Raw genomic sequence first — 18000 nt, forward strand, 5'->3', positions numbered from 1 at the left:
GATGCAAAGCATCGAAAGAACGAGGCCACACTCACCGAATTTGATATTCAAATAATACAGGGGGTGAAAAGTAGGTATACGAGAGTATCTTTTTCTTTCTTTTGTAGATTTAAAATAATTTAAAAACATTTTTTTCTAATATATACATATACACACATATACTACAGTATCCCTTTCGCCTGGCCGTATAATACTGTAATCACTGCTGTCATTTTAGAAGTAGTGTCTTTTATGTGACAGTTATAGGATCATGTGACCATCCGATGACCCACCCAATGGCTTTCCAGAAAACGCTTTTTGTCACGTCAATTCATAGTCATTTATCAAGTGCATGAAGATGTACACATTTAAGATTCTCTGCTAAAGCATGCATGAGAAAATATTAGGAATGGGCACAATTCTCATTTATTAGTCATTGTTAAGTATGCTGGTAATTTAATTGAGTGTTGATGAATCACGTTGAAGCAGAAGAGTGCACTACTTGACTGCAAACAGCAGAGGTGATCTTGATTCAGTTTACTGACTAAAAAGAACATGTTGACTATGGAGAGGCTAGCAACCACAATATAGCATTATTCTTCTTAATTGCAAGAATCCATGACATGACAACATTTAGAGAATTTTCCACCATTTAAAATATTAAAAATCAATCGCTAAATCAACAGAGCAAGATCAACAGTAAGAAACTGAGGGATGGATGAAATGACAGGTCATAATTCCTATACACAAACAATCAATGAAATTAAGTCAAATGTTCATCCAGTAACAATCAAAACAATTAAAAGTTCAGCATCCAATATACCAGTCCACCACTTGCCTAAAAGCCTTGTGAATCAAAGTGTTGTCGGAGCAGAGTAGACCCCCGCCGCGCCACATTTGGGATACCTCCCTGTTCAGATCCCCCAAGCAGGTCACATGCTTCTGATAAGACCACGATATGCACCACTTGGAGTGGTCATACTTAGAATGGAATGGGACGGATTCGGGAAGACAGATCCTCTTAATGTTCATGACATGATTGGGTAGGGAGCAATTGGAAGGCAGGTCCTGGCCTTGCCTCTGCCAAGTCTCGACCAGCAAGTCTGCATTCAGGACCTGAGCCACCCAGCCGGTGTAGATGTCTGGATGAAGGCCAGTCAGAAATTCATTCCGTTATGGTTAAAATAATATCCTGTAAATATGTATTTACCCCTGATAATTTTCTCAACCACTTACTGTACTGTACATGTGATAGAAATTGCATTCATTTACAAATGCATTTGAATATAATAACATTTCAAAACTACAAAAAAACATTGACTTCACGATGACAACATATTTGGTAATGGAGAATGGTACTTTTTGACATTTTAGTGTCGCAAGGGTGGGGTGAGGTTGAATCTGTCCGTACTATGTTGATAGCATTTCTGCACTTGATCGTGAGTGTTACGCGACTTTAAATGAGCAGCTAGAGGGCACAGATAATTATTGCATGTGAAAATAAATTGTTGGTACATCACTGTTTATAAAGGAAACACAAACACTTAAAATAACTAGAAACTGAAAAACGTAATAAAAAGAAATTTCTGTACTGAAAATTAACCAATGAAAATCAGGCCTTGTTTTAATTTTGTGGGCTAAAATAAATAGATTTAAAAACAAACAAACAAACAAAAGAAAAAAATGAGCATGTTCTTATTAAAAATGGGTTGGACAAAAATTACCCGTACAATGTAACCTAATATTTTATTGTGCAACATTTTGAGGAAATCACTGTGTTCAAAATGATTCTTGCAACCCTGTAACTTTTATTCTTGAAAGTCGCAGGTTTGAAGAGTGCTTTCTCCAGACTGTATGTTTGAGGGTACCAACAATTTTGTCCATGTGCATGTCTCAATTTAAACATTAAATAAATATACAGCTGAAGTTCTCTGATTTTAATGTGCTTAAGTAACACATGGCCAAAATGTACTTAAACCTGACCAAGAAAATGACCTTACCGTCCACAAGACGTTCAGATTTGGCAAAAGTGAAAAACATCTCTCCCTGCACGGAGAAGAGCTGGCCCATTCTCTTATCCGAGGGCGCTTCTGGCCTTTGGTCAGCACATAACTGGGCCAGCTGAGGCAGTTTGCTAGCAAATGCAGATGGGATGGAGCAGTTGTAGAACCGTGGGAAAAGATACACCAGATGCTGCACTGTCGTTGGGGAAAATCAGCAATAACAAGCATTAGAAAACATTTATGAGAACAAAGTAGATGTTATGAAAATAAAACATAGAAAATATTAAGAGTGACTGTTTCAGAGAAAATCGTACTTTTACTTGGTTTTAAAAGTCATGTTTTCATTGTATATCAGTTGCTGTATTTTGGATCTCAAAGTATTATTAAGCCATTATCAATAAACATTTCTCATCTCCCTAATGTTATTGAGTCTTATACTAGTAATTATAGTTGCAATAACAGAAATAATTGTAGTGGTCAGAGGAATTGCAGTTGTAATAATACTGAAATAGCAGCAATTGCAGCAGAAAATAGTAAAAGTAGTTTGTCATCTTCACCAGGGAATAAAATGTATAAATGTACATTTACTGTAATTTTTTTAATACAGCAAATTGTTGTGCATATTGATCCTATTGCAAAAATAGAATCTGCTGCCTGAATTTGACTTTTCCATCAAATATAATAATTAAGCAGTTCATAACATGAATGAATCCTTTAGAAATGTTTTTTAAAATTACATATTTGTGTCACTCCTTAGCCCAACTACAATTTTATTTTATTTTCTGACAAACAAACAAAAAGTTTGTATAAATTCCCACTTTAGTGTTGTCTCTGGGGTTTCATGCAGTCCTGTTAACACATCACCCGCTTTTAGTTTTTTTAAAGTCACTCAGCCCAGAGGAAGTTGCATCAGGATGGCCGAATGGTCTAAGGCGCCGCGTTCCGGACCCAGTCTCCCCAGGAGGCCTGGGTTCGAATCTCAAATTTCCCCATTGTGGGACTAATAAAGGGAATATTATTATTATTATCATCCAGATCATCTGTAGATCATGAGAAGGCCAAAAGTGAGTAATTTATTTTTCTGTATATTTGATGAGATTTCAGCTATGATGGTTGCCTGAAAACTGAAATACTTTTGATGATCCTAGTGAGGATATGCATTTCGGACAATGAAGGAAATAAGAAATGTTTAAAACATATTTTATCGTTGTTGAACCACTGTAATATGTTAAGTTCCAATAAGCTATTATCATAATGGTCAAGTGGCTATATTTCATGCATTTCTAAAAAAAAAAGAAAAAAAAAAGAAGTATTTCTAAAACCTCGCTCCTGTTTTATTATTGGAATGAGGAGTTTCAATACAATAAAACAATGACAGTTAAAAAATAAAGTCCATGAAATGGGTCAATAGTTATTTTGAGTTGTTCAATATGTGTAGAATCAGATAAAGAAATGGATAAAGACAGAAAGGCAAGTTTAGTAGGAAAGAGTTACAACAAGCTAATGGCGTCAATTTGGTGCACTGGTCGATAACAATGGTCCCCAACCACCGGGACACTTTGAGCTGCACAGAGGGAAAGCTCGCTTCTCACACTCTGTGGCCATTAATTCCTTTGCAAATCTGTGACGATTGTTATTGAAGAAACAAGTGTGTCAGGACTCTGAGTAAAGTATTATATTGGGGCCTGAGGAGCAACCGTTGAGGTCCCTGTTGTTTCTGTAGAATGTATTATTATTCTCCGTAATGATTCACATTTTTCAGGACGTAAACCTGAACGAAAACTCACCACACTTCTCCACATATATCGGGCCTGGCGAAAAATACATTTCAATCTATTTATTTTTTCATTTAACTGGATTAACCTTTATGTGTAGATTCCTTGTGTTATACGTGTTTGATGTGATCACTCACTGAGATGGAGGAATTGGTCATAGTGGAGGCTCACACACAAAGCTGTCTGCCCGTTGATTTTGCCAGAGGATGGGTAGAGGTAACCCATCTCTGGGAATGATGGGAAATGGGGAATGCTGTGGGACAGCCAGAAGCCTTGGGAATCGTCAAAATACACTACCCCTGTTGGAAGCAGAAAAAAAACTTGGAATGTAGGTACAGATCATACACATACACACATGAACACGCACGCAAACTGGATGGAAACACTTTCATCGAGTGTGTGAACCACAAGCATGTCTACACCATTTAGAAGATGCTCAAGCACCCTTAAAATAAATTCAAGCAGCCCCGAATTTTGAGATCTTAAGATTGTATTTATTACAGGTCATTTTTTAAACAAGCTAGAGAAGTGTGAAAAACAGATAAAGAGAAAAGCACCTGCCGCTTGACCTTTCTATATGATTAAAATGTATGATTGTAGACATGTAAGAATAGCAATTCAACACTAACAGGGTTGATATGTTTATTGTGTTTTAAGTTTCATTTAAGTCATTAGTCCAGTCCGGTGGCCAGATTAGATTTTCTAGTTCATCCACAGTTGCTTAGTCTAACATTGTTTTTTGGGCATCCTGGTTCAGGCTGATTACTGATTGTCCTGCTGTGACCTTAGGGAAGTGGTTGTGCCAGCTTATACTTGTTGCACAAGTATCTGTACTAACCTGTTTCAAATTTGCGTGGAAGTGCAAACATCATATTAATGGTCCCAATATGGTCATTTTGTATGCGCTATTTATGAAAACAGTCTTTAGACTCGTGAATCACAAAAGTATGACAATTTTAGAGGTTAAAAAACAACTGATGTTACAGCTGGTTAGCTAACAAGCCAAATAGCTTAACATTTAGCCAGGGTAACAATAATATAATCAATCATTAATGTTACAAAATCCAATATGAAACAAGCTGTATGCCATTTTCCTTAAGTGAACTGATGGCCTGCCTCTGCCTCTAAAAAGACTTTTAACGGGTCTGTTGTTCGTACTTAACCTGAAAGAGCAGGTCAGTGTCTTAATATGACATTAAGTCCATCAGTGATCATGGCCAATTGTCTTTCATTAAACACATAAATAAATAAAAAATGTAATTTTTCACTTCTTAAGTTACATTTCGGACAACCATCTTGCTCTGTCCAGTTGTCCAATTTTGCCATTTTTATAAAATACCGCCTTGGTTTTATATGGGTAAATCACTCCCATTTTGAAACAGCCAGGATTGACGTCCTATTTTCCAAAAAGTTATTTTAAACTTTAGGCCATAATAGTAAAGACACAAGAGACAAATACACTAATTTCATGGGAGTCTAGTGCAAATTTAATCTGAACATGATTTCTAAAATTGTATGGGAAAAATCATAAACAATGCTAATGACTCACATTTTTCCACATATTTGTTGATAGAACTCACTGACTCAGTAAATGGTGGCCGGCCACTGACATACACTTCTTGTATAATGTCATGACAGAAACGCATTATAGTAAATACATAAAGTGGCTGGATTGACATAAACAGCTTCATAGGAAACACACGAGTTGTGCAATTTCATGCTTTCCCCTTCAAACTCTATAAATGCAAATGGATGAATGATCCTAACTACCTATTATAGTTAAAGTCTCTGTGGTTGAGATGTGGCAAAATTTGGAGGCATTTCCACCGACAATTTAATTGCACCGCACTCCGATGTTACCCCCAAAAGATCAAAGCTTCTTGACTACGGTACCTTTCGTGTGTCCATATCCTTGGATGTATTTGAGGACAGGTGGTGAATCATTGTAGAGGGCATACACAGAGTTGCGAGACTGAGGAAAGCGCAGCACATTTTCAGGATGTCTAAATATAAAAGTACAAATTCTGCTTATATATTAAAGATGGTTACAAAAACAGTATTTCATTGCATACAATGATAACATGCACAATCATGCTGAAAGCAAACAATACAAGGAAGTGCTACTTTTAGCAGAAGCTACAGTTCCCTGTTGGAAAAAAGAATGCTTTCTCTAAGATGCAAAAGTGTTTCTTGAGTGTATAACGCAAGAGAATGAGGGAATAGCGAACATTACCTTGTTTTTGGCTTTGCTGTAAAGCTGGTTGAGGGTGTTTGCGATGGCTCCTTGACTAGTGTTAACCATGAATTTACTAAGTTGCCAAGTCCCTACATGGGGGTCCAGGTACATGTAGTCCACCCCACTACCCACTTCACCAATTTTGTAGGTCGGCAGCTTGTAGATGATGAACCTGCAGCACATTTGAAAGTCATTTCATGGCAGGACATACCAAAATAATCAGGATATTGAAAACAAGAAATGAATCCATGAGAACACAGTGCGGTTATTATTCTTGTCTGAATCTGTAAATCAGCTCACCAGTCGACAGGATCGCCAGCTTCATTCTGACACGAAATAGCAGCATCACACACAGTCAGGGCGAAAAGCACAAAAATACTTAATTTTAAGGCCATTGTGACCTCTAGGTGTCTACAGCTAAACCTCATCTGGACCTATGGCTGATAAATAAACCATTTTTAAAGGGGTTACTGCACAGCTACAATACTGCAAAAAAGGAAGTGATGCAATGGAGTCGCATGACAGTGGTTTGGCTGACTATGTAGTTGGTTTTACATTTTGGGAAGTGTTTGCAATACTTATGTGCATTTTTCCCAAACTACTGCTAGGTTGTTGATGATGATAATGTATCCTATTGGGCATCTTCCAGTTTTTTATGCTTTTGTGTCACAAAGGTTGTCTGGTGATGGAAAATTTCCCCAAACGTTTGATGTCTAATTTAGCTGCAGAATACTGAAAAGTTAAACACGTAATAAAATGATGTGCAAGTGCAAATTGAGGAAGCTAGAATTGTACTTCTTGACACAAACCAAATGATACAATAAAACCTTCGTTGTATAGCGCATTTCATTCCAGTTACATCAGTAACAAAGCTGCTTATACAACTATAACAACGAAAACCTTGTTTTGTAGACATGCATCAAAAAGTAATTTATACAGTATTTTCCCATATGAATTACATCTTTACATTTAAGTTACAACAAGCAAAGTCAGGTTAATTGGTTGCTGGTTGTTATTTCTCTGGAAATGTAGCATACAACATGGCCTTAGTGAGGATAAGTGGAACAGAAAATGGATGGTTGGACCCCATTTCCAATAAAGTTGGGGTGTTGTGTAAAATCTCATTAAAAAATAATTCAATTATTATTTACAAATCCTTCCCTATACTATATTTTGTTGAATACATTATAAATACAAGTTATTTAATATTCAAACTGATAAATTGTATTTTTTTTTTTGGAGTGCACTTATTTAAATGTCTTTAATGCCTGCAACAAATTCCCCTGAAACTGGGACAGGGGCATGTTTGCAACTGTGTTAAATCACATTTCCTTTTAACAACACTCAATGAGTGTTAATTGTTGAAGCTTTGTAGGTAAATTCTGTACCATTCTTGCTTGATGCACAACTTCACTTGCTCAACAGTCAGGGGTCAGTGTTGTCATAGTTTGTGCTTTATTATGTGCCACACATTTTTATTAGAAACAGGTCTGGACTGCTGGCTGGTTAGTCTAGTACCTGCACTCTTTTACAACAAAGCCATGTTGTGGTGCAGAATGTGGCCTGGCATTGTCTTTTTGAAACAAGCAGGGATGTCCCTGAAAAAGACATTGCTTGGATGGCAACATGTATTTGCGCCCAAACCTCTATCTACCGATCGGCATTGATAGTGCCTCCACAGATGCGCAAATTACTCATGCCATGGGCACGTGAACACTGAACTCTGCACTTATAACAATCCGGATGGCCCTTTTTCTCTTTAGCCCTGATGACGCATCATCCATGATTTCCAAAAACAACTTGAAATGTGGACTTGTCAGACCACAGCACACTTTCCCACTTTTCGTTAGACCATCTCAGATGAGCTTGGGCCAGAGAAGCCAGTGGCGTTTCTGGGTATTGTTAATAAGTGGCTTTGGCTTTGCATGGGAGAATATTAACTTGCATTTGTTGATGTAGTGACAAACTGTGTGATTTGACAAGGATTTTCCGAACTGTTCCGGAGCCCACGTGGCGATATCCTTGACACTATGATGTCTTTTTTTTTTTAATGCAGTGCCACCTGAGGTCTTGAAGGTCGCGGGCATTCAATGATGGTTTATTGCTGGTGATGTGCATAGATTTCACCAGATTCTCTGAATCTTTTGATGAAATTATGGTCAAATCCGAAAATTCATTGCAATCATACATTAAGGAACGCTCTTGAATTATTGGACTATTTGCTCATGTAGTTGTTCAGTGAGAGGTGAGCCTCACCACATTCTTGATAGTGAACAACAGAGCCTTTCAGGGATGCTCCTTTTATAACCAATCATGACACTCACAATCCTTTTTTTCTTTTTAGCATTCCTTAAGAGTGAGAGAATATTTTCCTAAAAAAAAAAAACTTTAAATTTACATTTCAAGTATAAAGTTAAATGCACTGTATGCATTTAATACAAGTTGAAAAGCATTTTAAAATTAGTTTATTTAATCTTTTTATATACATTTTACACAGCGTCACAAGTTCATTAGAATTGGGATTTGTATTTCCGGAGGAAAATCTGCCATGCATATTTGATCACTGATGGGTGATTAACCATGTGTTTTTTTTGCTCAATTACTAACTGGTGATAATGGATACCTAAAATATTCAAAAAATGTATATCTTTGGTCAATTGATTTGAATATAAATTGTTCTTAGTTGTTAATGTGAGTGTGATTGTTTGTCTATATGTGCACTGTGATTGTCTGGCAACCAGGCCAGGGTGTGAACCACCGATCGCTCTGGTCAGCTTTGATATGCTCCAGCCCCCAATTATAGTAATAGAATTACTATTCTCAAAAAAATTGCCAAACTATGAAACCAAACAGATATCTGATATTATCATTTTTGTATAATACAGCATAAGCAACCCCGGTGTACAGGAGTACGGAAATAAAATCAACTATTTGGAGAGTTTGCCCAGACACATCCGTTCTTGCAAAGTGTGAAGTCAAAGTTTCACAATTCTGCACTTTGCCTCAGTTCTTAATATCAGACCCAAAATATAAAAAAAATTAATGAATAAATCAAAAATAAAATAGAGAAGTCAAATTGAATATATAAACTATTTGTGCAATGCGTGAAATGGCAGTTAACTTTCTCCAATGGCCAAGGGGAAAGGCGGAACCTCCCCCTCTGCAGAACCTCCTCTACCTGTCAAGCAATTTCTTTGTGGGCCACTGGTTGAGGATCAGCTGAAGGAAAGACAATATGGTAAGTGCTTCCAATAAACATTTAGTACACGGGCCAATATTAGACTATCCCGTCAGAATGATCATCTCCCAACTTTCAATCCAGTGTTGTCGTTTGAGCTAAGATAATCTTTTGTCGTGTATTGCTAGAGCCTTACAGTAGATAGCCTCCCCGGCCTCAGTGACAACTTTCGTTCACATGTGGCAGAACGTCGAGTTTGTGCGGACGGGCTACGGCAAGAACACGGTGAAGGTGTTGTGCACCAGGAGACAGGGGCTTCACCATGACATCATTGAGCTCAAGGCAGATGTGCAGCTCACTCTCAAGTCACACAAGGATTACCTCAACGGAGACAACTCGGACATCATCCCTACTGACACTATCAAAAACACCGTCTATGCCTTGGCTAAACTGAAGGGGGTAGGTTGTACAACACGATCACCACGTTTTTTTTTTTAAATCTTAATTTTTTTATTTTTTTGCTTTAATGTAGTAAATGGTGGAATGTGTCACAGTAGAAATATCTATGGGGAATATGTTGCATATATAGAACACCGGGTTCCAATATTGATGCATTTAAAGCCTGGATGGAGGGAATATACACATGAACAAACAAAAAAAAAAACTGTGTTTATCTGTGGTGACTATAACATCGATAATCTCAATCCGAACAAACACAAAATGACCAAAGAGTTTATTCATACAGTATACAGCCTCAACCTCTATCCGAGTATTACAAGGCCTAGCAGAATCACTTCCCATTGTGCAAAATTAATAGATAATATCTTTAATAATACCATGAATAATAATATGGTTAGTGACAAGACTAATGATATTTGGAAATGTTGAAGCAAACAACCAAGTAAGAGTACAAATTGAAGATGTAAACATAAAGATGGTGGAGGAGATCAAATTCCTTGGCGTAATTGTTGACTGTTAAATCTGTTGGAAGACTCACATGAAATACCCATGCATTGTTGTTCTTCTTATTTATTTTTTTTACATGTTTGAAATGACAAAAAATATATAAAAAGATCAAACCTTATCATATCTAGGTATATTATTGTTTATTGTAAATCTGTTTGTAAATGCACTGAAAAAAAAGGATTCACATTAATCACATGGAATGCTAATTATGTTTCAAGATTTCCAGTTCCAAAAAATTGCAGTGTAGAAGCGCTTATCAATCAACCAAAATTGTGAAATGTGCCAGACCGAGAATGTATTCTTTCGCAATTATGTTTGTGGTTCACGTGGTGCAAATTTAGTGGCTGGAAAAATTCAAGTCCATCTTAAAGAGACCCTGGAAATGGCCAAAATGACTCTAAAATGCCTGTTTCAACCTAAAATGTCAGACTTCCTGTGTTTATTTGGACAGGCTTTCTTGATTTGTGTGGGTTTACCTATTAGACTTGCATAACAAATTTCAGGTTGCTAAGTGAAACAGGCTTCTGCAACAGAACTGAAAAAAATCAAGGGAGCCACGTAGAGACAATTTTGGGGGTAGAGATAGGGTGGAATTAGGGTCAAACAAGCAAACCACAAAACCTACCAAATGTAAAAATTTCCCCAGGATGAACATGCCCACATTTGGTGAATTTTGTACTTGTTACAGTAATATATTGTAGTAATACTGTATTTGATCTATTTAATATACACTGTACTGTAGATACAATTATGAAGTATTAGAGGTTTTGCCATGTTCTTCATGCAGTAATTGGGTATTGTGTCAAATTTCTGTGTATCTCCTACCTCACCCATTGTTTTTTGGTCAGGTGAAGACCATTGAGCAGTTTTCTATGGATCTTTGCCAACATTTCCTGACCTCTTTCAACCATGTGCTCAGGGCCAAGGTTTACATAGAGGAGGCACCGTGGAGAAGGCTGGAGAAGGTAAAAAAAATGACCAAGGTTAACTCCTTTGTTTAGTCCAAAGGATGTTACGTTGTTCTGTTTGGATCACGATCCAGAGCCTTAAATCCGTTTTTATTTTTTAAAAGCTGAGTAACTTTGGCATTATCAAAAACACACATTAAATTGAGCCTTTCCAGATCAAGGATTTTGGAACCGATCTGGGTACAGCTTTGAACGTGGACATAATTCAAAATGCTATGGTTAAAGAACAACCTTCTTTGGCAACAGACACATCGTTTTAGTTGAGTAATTCAACACTGCATTTTGGTATGGCTTGGGTGTTGTACACTTTCCATTGTAATTAACAGAAATGTGATATAAAACAATTAAGCTTTACAAAAAAGGAAATTAAGATATTTGGGTTCAACAACCAGATACTGTGCCATTTCAGACACATTTTGACCATGTACTGCACATCCTTCAGTCCCACACACAAAGCGTGGCCAATGAGGCCGCGCGTTCGCATTTATTATTGTTCCATGGAAAAAAGCATCCATCTATCCATTTATATACAGCACATGTCTTCATCATACATAGTCATGGGTGAGCTGGAGCCCATCAAAGGTGACTTTGACAAAGAGGCGCGGGTACTCCTCAAACAATGTGCAAATGTTGCTGTTTTCAGAATGGAGTTGAACATGTCCACGCCTTCATTAACAGCCCGGAAACAGTCCGCTTCTGTGAAATCGAACAACATCTCAAAGGTACTGCAATCAACTTTCTGTTGCACTCCTATTAGTGTGGTCATCACTCAGGGCACTCGCTGTCAACCACTCAGGTATTCCGGTGGTCCACGCTGGACTCAAGGACATGAAAGTGTTGAAAACAACTCAATCTGGTTTTGAGGGTTTCCTCCGAGACCGCTTCACCACACTGCAAGAGGTCACAGACAGGTGTTTCTGTACTACTGTCTGTGCCAGGTGGCACTACAACAAGGCTCAAGATGTCAACTTTGATGCTGTGTGGTAATGACATGATCCAATTCATTAGTATTACATACTGTATGTGAACTGTTGTAGCAATGAAAACGCTGCCGTATTTCATCAAAATTGAGCTTTTTTAAAAAAATTTTTTTTACAGGAAATGCGTTAAAGATACAATTATTGACAAGTTTGCAGGCCCCTTTGATCGTGGAGAGTTCTCACCCTCTGTGCAGAAGACCATTTATGATACACAAGTCCTAGTCCTCACTCGGGCTCCTGAGGTAAGGGCACATTTTACTAATTTATTATAGCGCACCCAACAAAACACTTCATGTTTTACCTTTATTAATTTTCTCTTGTTTAAATTGCACAATTTTGAAATGCTTTCACATTTTCATCATCCTGCACTATCATGAAGGCCAATTCCTTGCTTTTGTCGCATTCCCATTTTTTTTGCAATAAACCAGATTCGAACCAAACGAAAGAGCAACAGTCAGTTAATGCATCCCAGCTCATGTGTGCACCAACTTACAGGTGGATGAAATTGAGATCACCATGCCCAACAATCACTACTTCATCATCGATATGACAAAAATGGGCATTGACAACAAAGGCGAAGTAAGTTCCATTGTGGTCAACTGTAATGTAATTTATTGACTGAAATGTTTTTCTTACCATCACAGGTTCTTCTTCCCATTGACAATCCCTCAGGAAATATCACAAGCACAGTGCGTAGGAAGCAAGCCAGGCTGTGAAGACATAAGCACAAATAGAGAATATGCTGGCAATGTAGAACGCTAGTCTCAGTAACAACCACCAATAAACAGGTGTTGTTCTTTGGTGAGAAAAGAGCACCCTTTATTGCAAGTCTTTCAGTGAAATATTCAAATTCCAGTGTTGCACAAAGTCAAACACACACACACACCTGATTAGTCGTCTTTTCAAACAAGTTGAAGCACCACAGGTAGTAAGGACATCATCATGATACACACATTACCATAGGACCAAGCAAGGCTTGTTGTACCTGGGAAAAGTATAATACTTCATATTTCCAGTTAAGTGGTGATGCATGGACTCAAATTGAGCAGTATAAAGCATACACGAAACCTTTTTAAGGGAAAATTCAACAGTAACGTACATGAACTTTCTGCCGGGCCAAAGTGTTCTGGTGTTTTAAATCATATATTATCTTATGTACAAATACCATTTTTAAAACCATCACTGGTTCATGACACGCACACAAACATTAACAAAAATCACACTTCTGATATACCATCATCAACAGGAATTCTTGTCTTAAATAAAACACGAAAAATAAAATATAAAACAAGAAGCAGCAGACATAAGAACAGCTAAAAAGGTAAACAGCTCATTAGACCCCCAAATATGTTTGGGTTCCACGCTCCCAAAAACATACGGACACTGATCCTGTTTTAAGGTGCCATGCGGCCAGAGGAGTCTCTGCCAACGGACAGCTGGTCGGAGTTGTCGATTGTCACTGAAGCGAGGGAGTAGCGAGCTCCCGGTGACGCGCTAACAGGCGTTGGTCTTTAGGTGTTGGGTTTGCAGCGGCTTCACATGATACTCGTAGATCTTCAGCGCCGGGCCCAACTTTATCGACAGGCCCGTCAACACATCATTTCGCGTCATCAGGAGCAGTGACTTCCCATCGATTTCCTGTCATGAAGTGAAGAGATTTGATTAGCACTGTCACCTAAATTAGTTGTCATGACGTCAAAACGCAGGCGGGAGCGAAGTTCAACCTGATCTTGGAATGCAGTGGCTTGCTCCTCGAACCCTGTTGCTTTGAAGTAATTGACGACATCAGCAACCCCCCAGTTGGCTGGATCTGGAAGCTGACCATTCTCCACTGGGCTGCGGAGAGAGTATATTCTTCATTCCAACATTCAAGCCTGACATGCATACAAATGCACCATTATTGCAAACGTCCACCTATATGGGGTTGCGACTAACAGAACAAAACAATGGCAGCTACATGTTGGAAATGCTAGTGTGCTTCCTGACTGCTCTCGAAGAGTCCTTAAGCAAGGCAGCGACCTCCTGGCTCAGAGGTGCAACACACAAACATTGGAAGTATGAGTACAGCATTGACCACGCAAAAAAAAAAAAAGATGTGAGGGTTCATACAAAACAATGGTCACTGTGTTGTGACAAAGTGAGCCAAACATATCATTTTCAATGAACAAAAAATTACAGAGAAAAATTGCCCTTTGAGGAGTCTGATTTTAAGGCTGACGAATTGGTCCATTACTGTGACTCAGTGCAGAGCGGCTAATAACTTGACATTGGCTCACAACACACTGTTTGCTTCGAAATACTTGTGAAGTCGCAGAGATTATATTTTGGCACATATTGACTAAGTGGTTGAATGAAAACATAACTCAATGATGTTTACTCAAAATAATAAAAGTCATATTGCAGTTGTGAAAGTATATGGGACAGAATAATATGGCTTCTCATATCTCTTGGTTTACTCCTCTTTTTAATCATTATTTTCTTCAAGAAAAATTCATGCAATAACCAACTTGTATGAAATATTTCATATTTTATATCCACATTGAATTAGATATGATTCCTAGGTCTGCGTCACAAATGGCTTAATCTGTGAAATCTGTTTAACTCACATTTCTAGTACTTGTACAAGTCACTTTCCTTGTTGCACTCTCAATTCATGTCCTGATTTCTTTCGTTCCAGAAATAATACAATAAAACGTTATTTATACAGCACATTTCAGGGATGGAGGAGTGACATTATTAGTCCATTATTACACATTGACGACAACCATAAGTCAATGAGCTCAGCTCGTGCTTCATGGTGTGAATTTATGCATTAGTTCACCCACCAATCGGCTTCATCTTCATGTAACCCGCTATGAGGTTCACAATATATTTCCAGACTAACAAGATACTTTGTAGGATCACAGGACTTTCTGCTGATGGGCAGGAGCTAACTAATTACTACTACCAGCAGTTATATAGATTTACTTGCATGAGAAACTTTGCTTTGTCCATCTTCTGTCCATCTCTCTCTCCTGCTTTTAATCATCTACCTGTGCTAAGGCAAGTAATATTGTTGGGGACCAGTGCAAGTAAGGACGTTGAAAGCCCATAGATTTAGGATGATATCTAAGTGAATATTGATAGTCCCTCACTCACTTTCTTTTTCTTGGCTATTGCGGCTCCCAAGTGGAATTTTTGGGCTTCAATTATTTTATGACCAAATTATGTGTACAATGAATGAATTAATATGAATATGAGTGAAAGAACAAAACAAAAACAGGACATTATATCAAATATGCACTCTTTATATTGCATTATTAACTCACATACTCTGTGAGTGCTATAAAATGTATTATATTTAAGTATTGTTGAACAATTGCAGAAGCAGCACTAGAGGCTGTTGATATGCTCGCACGGCAATTAACAATAGGTAAGCTTGCTTCTCATTTCTCCTCACACTCAAGAAATTGACACAGAGCAAACATATGACACATTCATGGTGTTTGTGGAAAAAAATAGATGAGAAAAGCTGAAAAAAAAAAGATAGTAACAGTCTTTGTTTGACTTGAAAGGCGGGGGGGGAGTTCACGACCGACAAATGACTACTGCGATGAGTTTCAAGATTCTGTTGGATTGCTTCACTCAGTTATCATATTGTCTGTTCAATTTCAAGCAAAATCAAAGCTATAATAGCAGTGATGTTTGAGGACACAACTAACATGTGACGGTGATGATATATGTTAGTGGTGCACTGGTCGATTGGCCACCAATTGTGAGAAAAGTACGTGATCGACATATGCGGCCAAATGTACACAGAGGAAGGTATAAAAGCTACATTTACAGTACTTTGACTGTTATACTTAAGTAACTCTTGGGATATATTGTGCTTGTCAGAGTAGGTTTAATGTATCATACTTTTTACTTTTACTTTACCTTACTTGTTAAAGAAGCATTAGTTCTTTACTTTGCTATATTGTGCTATATTCCACTATCTACTTGTATTTTCAACTACAGGTACAGTACTTAACATTACTTGCACAATCTAATTTGATTTGTGGGGGTGACCTCTTGTCACATAACGCTGGTAATTATGACTAAATCTACCCACCAAATTCAATACAAACAAATGATATATAATTATATGACTAAGGGCGGCACAGTGGTCAACTAGATAGCAGGGTTCAAGTCCGGTTTGGCCTTCCTGTGTGGAGTTTGCATGTTCTCCCCGTGCCTGTGTGGGTTTTCTGCGGGTACTCTGGTTTCCTCCCACATTGCAAAAACATGCATGAAAGGTTGATTGGATACTCTTAATTGGCCCTAGGTGTGATTGTGATACCAACCAATGATAGATGCTGTCTCTCACTGAGAGGCCATCGTGCTAACCAGCCGCCACTGTGCCGCCCTGACATGAACGTGCTATCTAAAAATAAATACATTGTTATTCACTGCTTGATTTTCTATGAATATTTACTCAGGTAGTAATTATTTGTACGACTACGTTTCCATTTTATTGGATTCATAAAAATATAATAAAACTAAAAAACAGTACTCTTTCTTGAAAGTTTTTGGCTACTCTCCTCACACGTGACAGTACATAACAAGCTCACTCTTCACAGTAATGTGAGACTGTACCTTTTGTTGTCAACAGAACCATTTTCCTTGTCTTCCATGACGGCTGTAACAAAACAATTGGGATCCACTATGAAATAATTAGTCCACTCATACATGCTTTCAAACTATTAATTAAGTTAATTTACATAAGCCTCAAATAATGGCTGCACACTTCGTTGTCACAAACATCAAATACAGTATGCAAGCAGAAGCTAAAGACACTCAACTATTATTAAGTAATTACCACTCACTTGCTGAAGAGTAAACTACTAGGCTGCAACATTAATGCAAATATTCTGGTTTGTACTTACAATTAGTAACGTCGCAATTAATTTTCATTAGATTGTTTTTCTTGTCGATCTTAAAGCAGTGTTGGTGGGATAAACATCCTTCTTAGTCTTGCAACGACTAGACGTTTCTGTCGGAATAAAAAAATGTCAGGTGAGAGAAGAAATGTCAAAGTAAACACAGGCATACATGTGCACGGGGAAATTGATCGGGAAGGTTAAAACAAAGCTGCTATTATCTCAGTAAATAACAACGGAACTAGAGATGCAGTGCGTAAAAATGTCACCACGAAAAGTCAGATTTCACATTGATAGTTGAATTAAAATTAATAAAATAAAACAGCGTCAATACAAACCCTCGCGCTTTTCCATTGGTGTCGACAAATTTTAATAACAAATTATAACGTGGCTCAAATGGTAAAACTGTCTGAATAATCACAAAACGAATATCAAATACTATCGCTACCTTTTCGTATTTATCAAGCTAACGTGAACAGTTAGCTGGCTTTGCTAATTCAAAATCGAACACATTTTGAATGACTGCTTTTTTTGACAACAACGCCTGGTCCAAGTTAAACAACTTACGGGTGACGACAAAAAGTTCCCGACTCCCCGTGATGATTTACCAGCAAAAAACGGAAGATATTCATTTGATAATATCAAAAATTAATCAAAGCCAACTAGCTGCTTATCGTCACAGCTACCCCTACTCACGTCACTGGAGAATCATGGGAAGTGAAGTTTATTTCATCCATGGAGCATGTGTTGTCAATTTTTTCCATTGGGACACTGAATCAGTCATTTTTTTCCTAATAAAATGATTTATTATTGTGACATATTCTTTGTTACATAAAATCTGCTACAGCAAAGAATATTCCCCTTGCAAACACAAATAAAGTTAGATGAAGAAAAACGTGTCATCCATTTAAATGAAGTGCAAAACGTCCCACAAACTAAATACAAAGACATGTCAGGAATATTGAGCCCATACTGGCATACGTGACTAACTAGAGAGAACCCAAACTGACTTGTTTA

General features: G+C 37.7%; 3 protein-coding genes across 4 annotated transcripts; 1 reads left to right on the top strand and 2 right to left on the bottom strand.

The window, feature by feature from the left end:
• Positions 1-9: 9 nt before the first annotated feature.
• Positions 10-13458, top strand: uox (urate oxidase). The gene is made up of 9 exons (XM_088313617.1): positions 10-70; positions 9132-9231; positions 9418-9630; positions 10986-11102; positions 11749-11827; positions 11902-12088; positions 12204-12327; positions 12581-12664; positions 12730-13458. Exons 2-9 carry the CDS (start codon positions 9229-9231, stop codon positions 12799-12801), a joined length of 879 nt encoding a protein of 292 aa, XP_088169743.1. The 5' UTR covers positions 10-70; positions 9132-9228; the 3' UTR covers positions 12802-13458.
• Positions 390-6477, bottom strand: dnase2b (deoxyribonuclease II beta). Its single transcript, XM_088313558.1, has 6 exons — positions 6294-6477; positions 5991-6165; positions 5651-5729; positions 3895-4056; positions 1980-2177; positions 390-1121 (listed from the first exon to the last, which is right to left on the bottom strand). The coding sequence occupies exons 1-6, from the start codon at positions 6419-6421 to the stop codon at positions 787-789; spliced, it is 1077 nt and encodes a 358-aa protein (XP_088169684.1). The 5' UTR covers positions 6422-6477; the 3' UTR covers positions 390-786.
• Positions 9723-17690, bottom strand: samd13 (sterile alpha motif domain containing 13). Of its 2 annotated transcripts, XR_015846346.1 has the most exons (7): positions 17551-17690; positions 16990-17096; positions 16700-16742; positions 13810-13921; positions 12972-13723; positions 12722-12795; positions 9723-11093 (listed from the first exon to the last, which is right to left on the bottom strand). XR_015846346.1 is itself a non-coding variant. In XM_088313618.1 (5 exons), exons 2-5 carry the CDS (start codon positions 17015-17017, stop codon positions 13580-13582), a joined length of 327 nt encoding a protein of 108 aa, XP_088169744.1. In that variant the 5' UTR covers positions 17018-17096; positions 17551-17690; the 3' UTR covers positions 12877-13579. The 2 variants fall into 2 exon arrangements, 1 of the variants encoding a protein (XP_088169744.1); XM_088313618.1 differs by lacking the exons at positions 9723-11093; positions 12722-12795 and having other exon boundaries at positions 12877-13723.
• Positions 17691-18000: the final 310 nt, after the last annotated feature.

The sequence above is a fragment of the Idiotropiscis lumnitzeri genome, chromosome 13 (assembly GCF_059441095.1).
Source record: "Idiotropiscis lumnitzeri isolate Australia: NSW breed Sydney's pygmy pipehorse chromosome 13, RoL_Ilum_1.0, whole genome shotgun sequence".
NCBI classification, from domain to species: Eukaryota; Metazoa; Chordata; class Actinopteri; order Syngnathiformes; family Syngnathidae; genus Idiotropiscis; species Idiotropiscis lumnitzeri.

Excerpts from the sequence above, each read along its gene's own strand:
- samd13 (XM_088313618.1), bottom strand. The coding sequence starts at position 17,017 with ATGAAAATTAATTGCGACGTTACTAATT. Across the intron at positions 16,743-16,989 it reads TAATTGCGACGTTACTAATT|CCGTCATGGAAGACAAGGAA; the intron begins GTAAGTACAAAC and ends GTTTTGTTACAG. Across the intron at positions 13,922-16,699 it reads GGTTCTGTTGACAACAAAAG|CCCAGTGGAGAATGGTCAGC; the intron begins GTACAGTCTCAC and ends CTCTCTCCGCAG.
- uox (XM_088313617.1), top strand. Across the intron at positions 12,089-12,203 it reads GTCAACTTTGATGCTGTGTG|GAAATGCGTTAAAGATACAA; the intron begins GTAATGACATGA and ends TTTTTTTTACAG. Across the intron at positions 12,328-12,580 it reads TCCTCACTCGGGCTCCTGAG|GTGGATGAAATTGAGATCAC; the intron begins GTAAGGGCACAT and ends ACCAACTTACAG.
- dnase2b (XM_088313558.1), bottom strand. The coding sequence starts at position 6,421 with ATGAGGTTTAGCTGTAGACACCTAGAGGTCACAATGGCCTTAAAATTA. Across the intron at positions 6,166-6,293 it reads GCTGGCGATCCTGTCGACTG|GTTCATCATCTACAAGCTGC; the intron begins GTGAGCTGATTT and ends AATGTGCTGCAG. Across the intron at positions 2,178-3,894 it reads TGACCAATTCCTCCATCTCA|TGCAGCATCTGGTGTATCTT; the intron begins GTGAGTGATCAC and ends CCCCAACGACAG.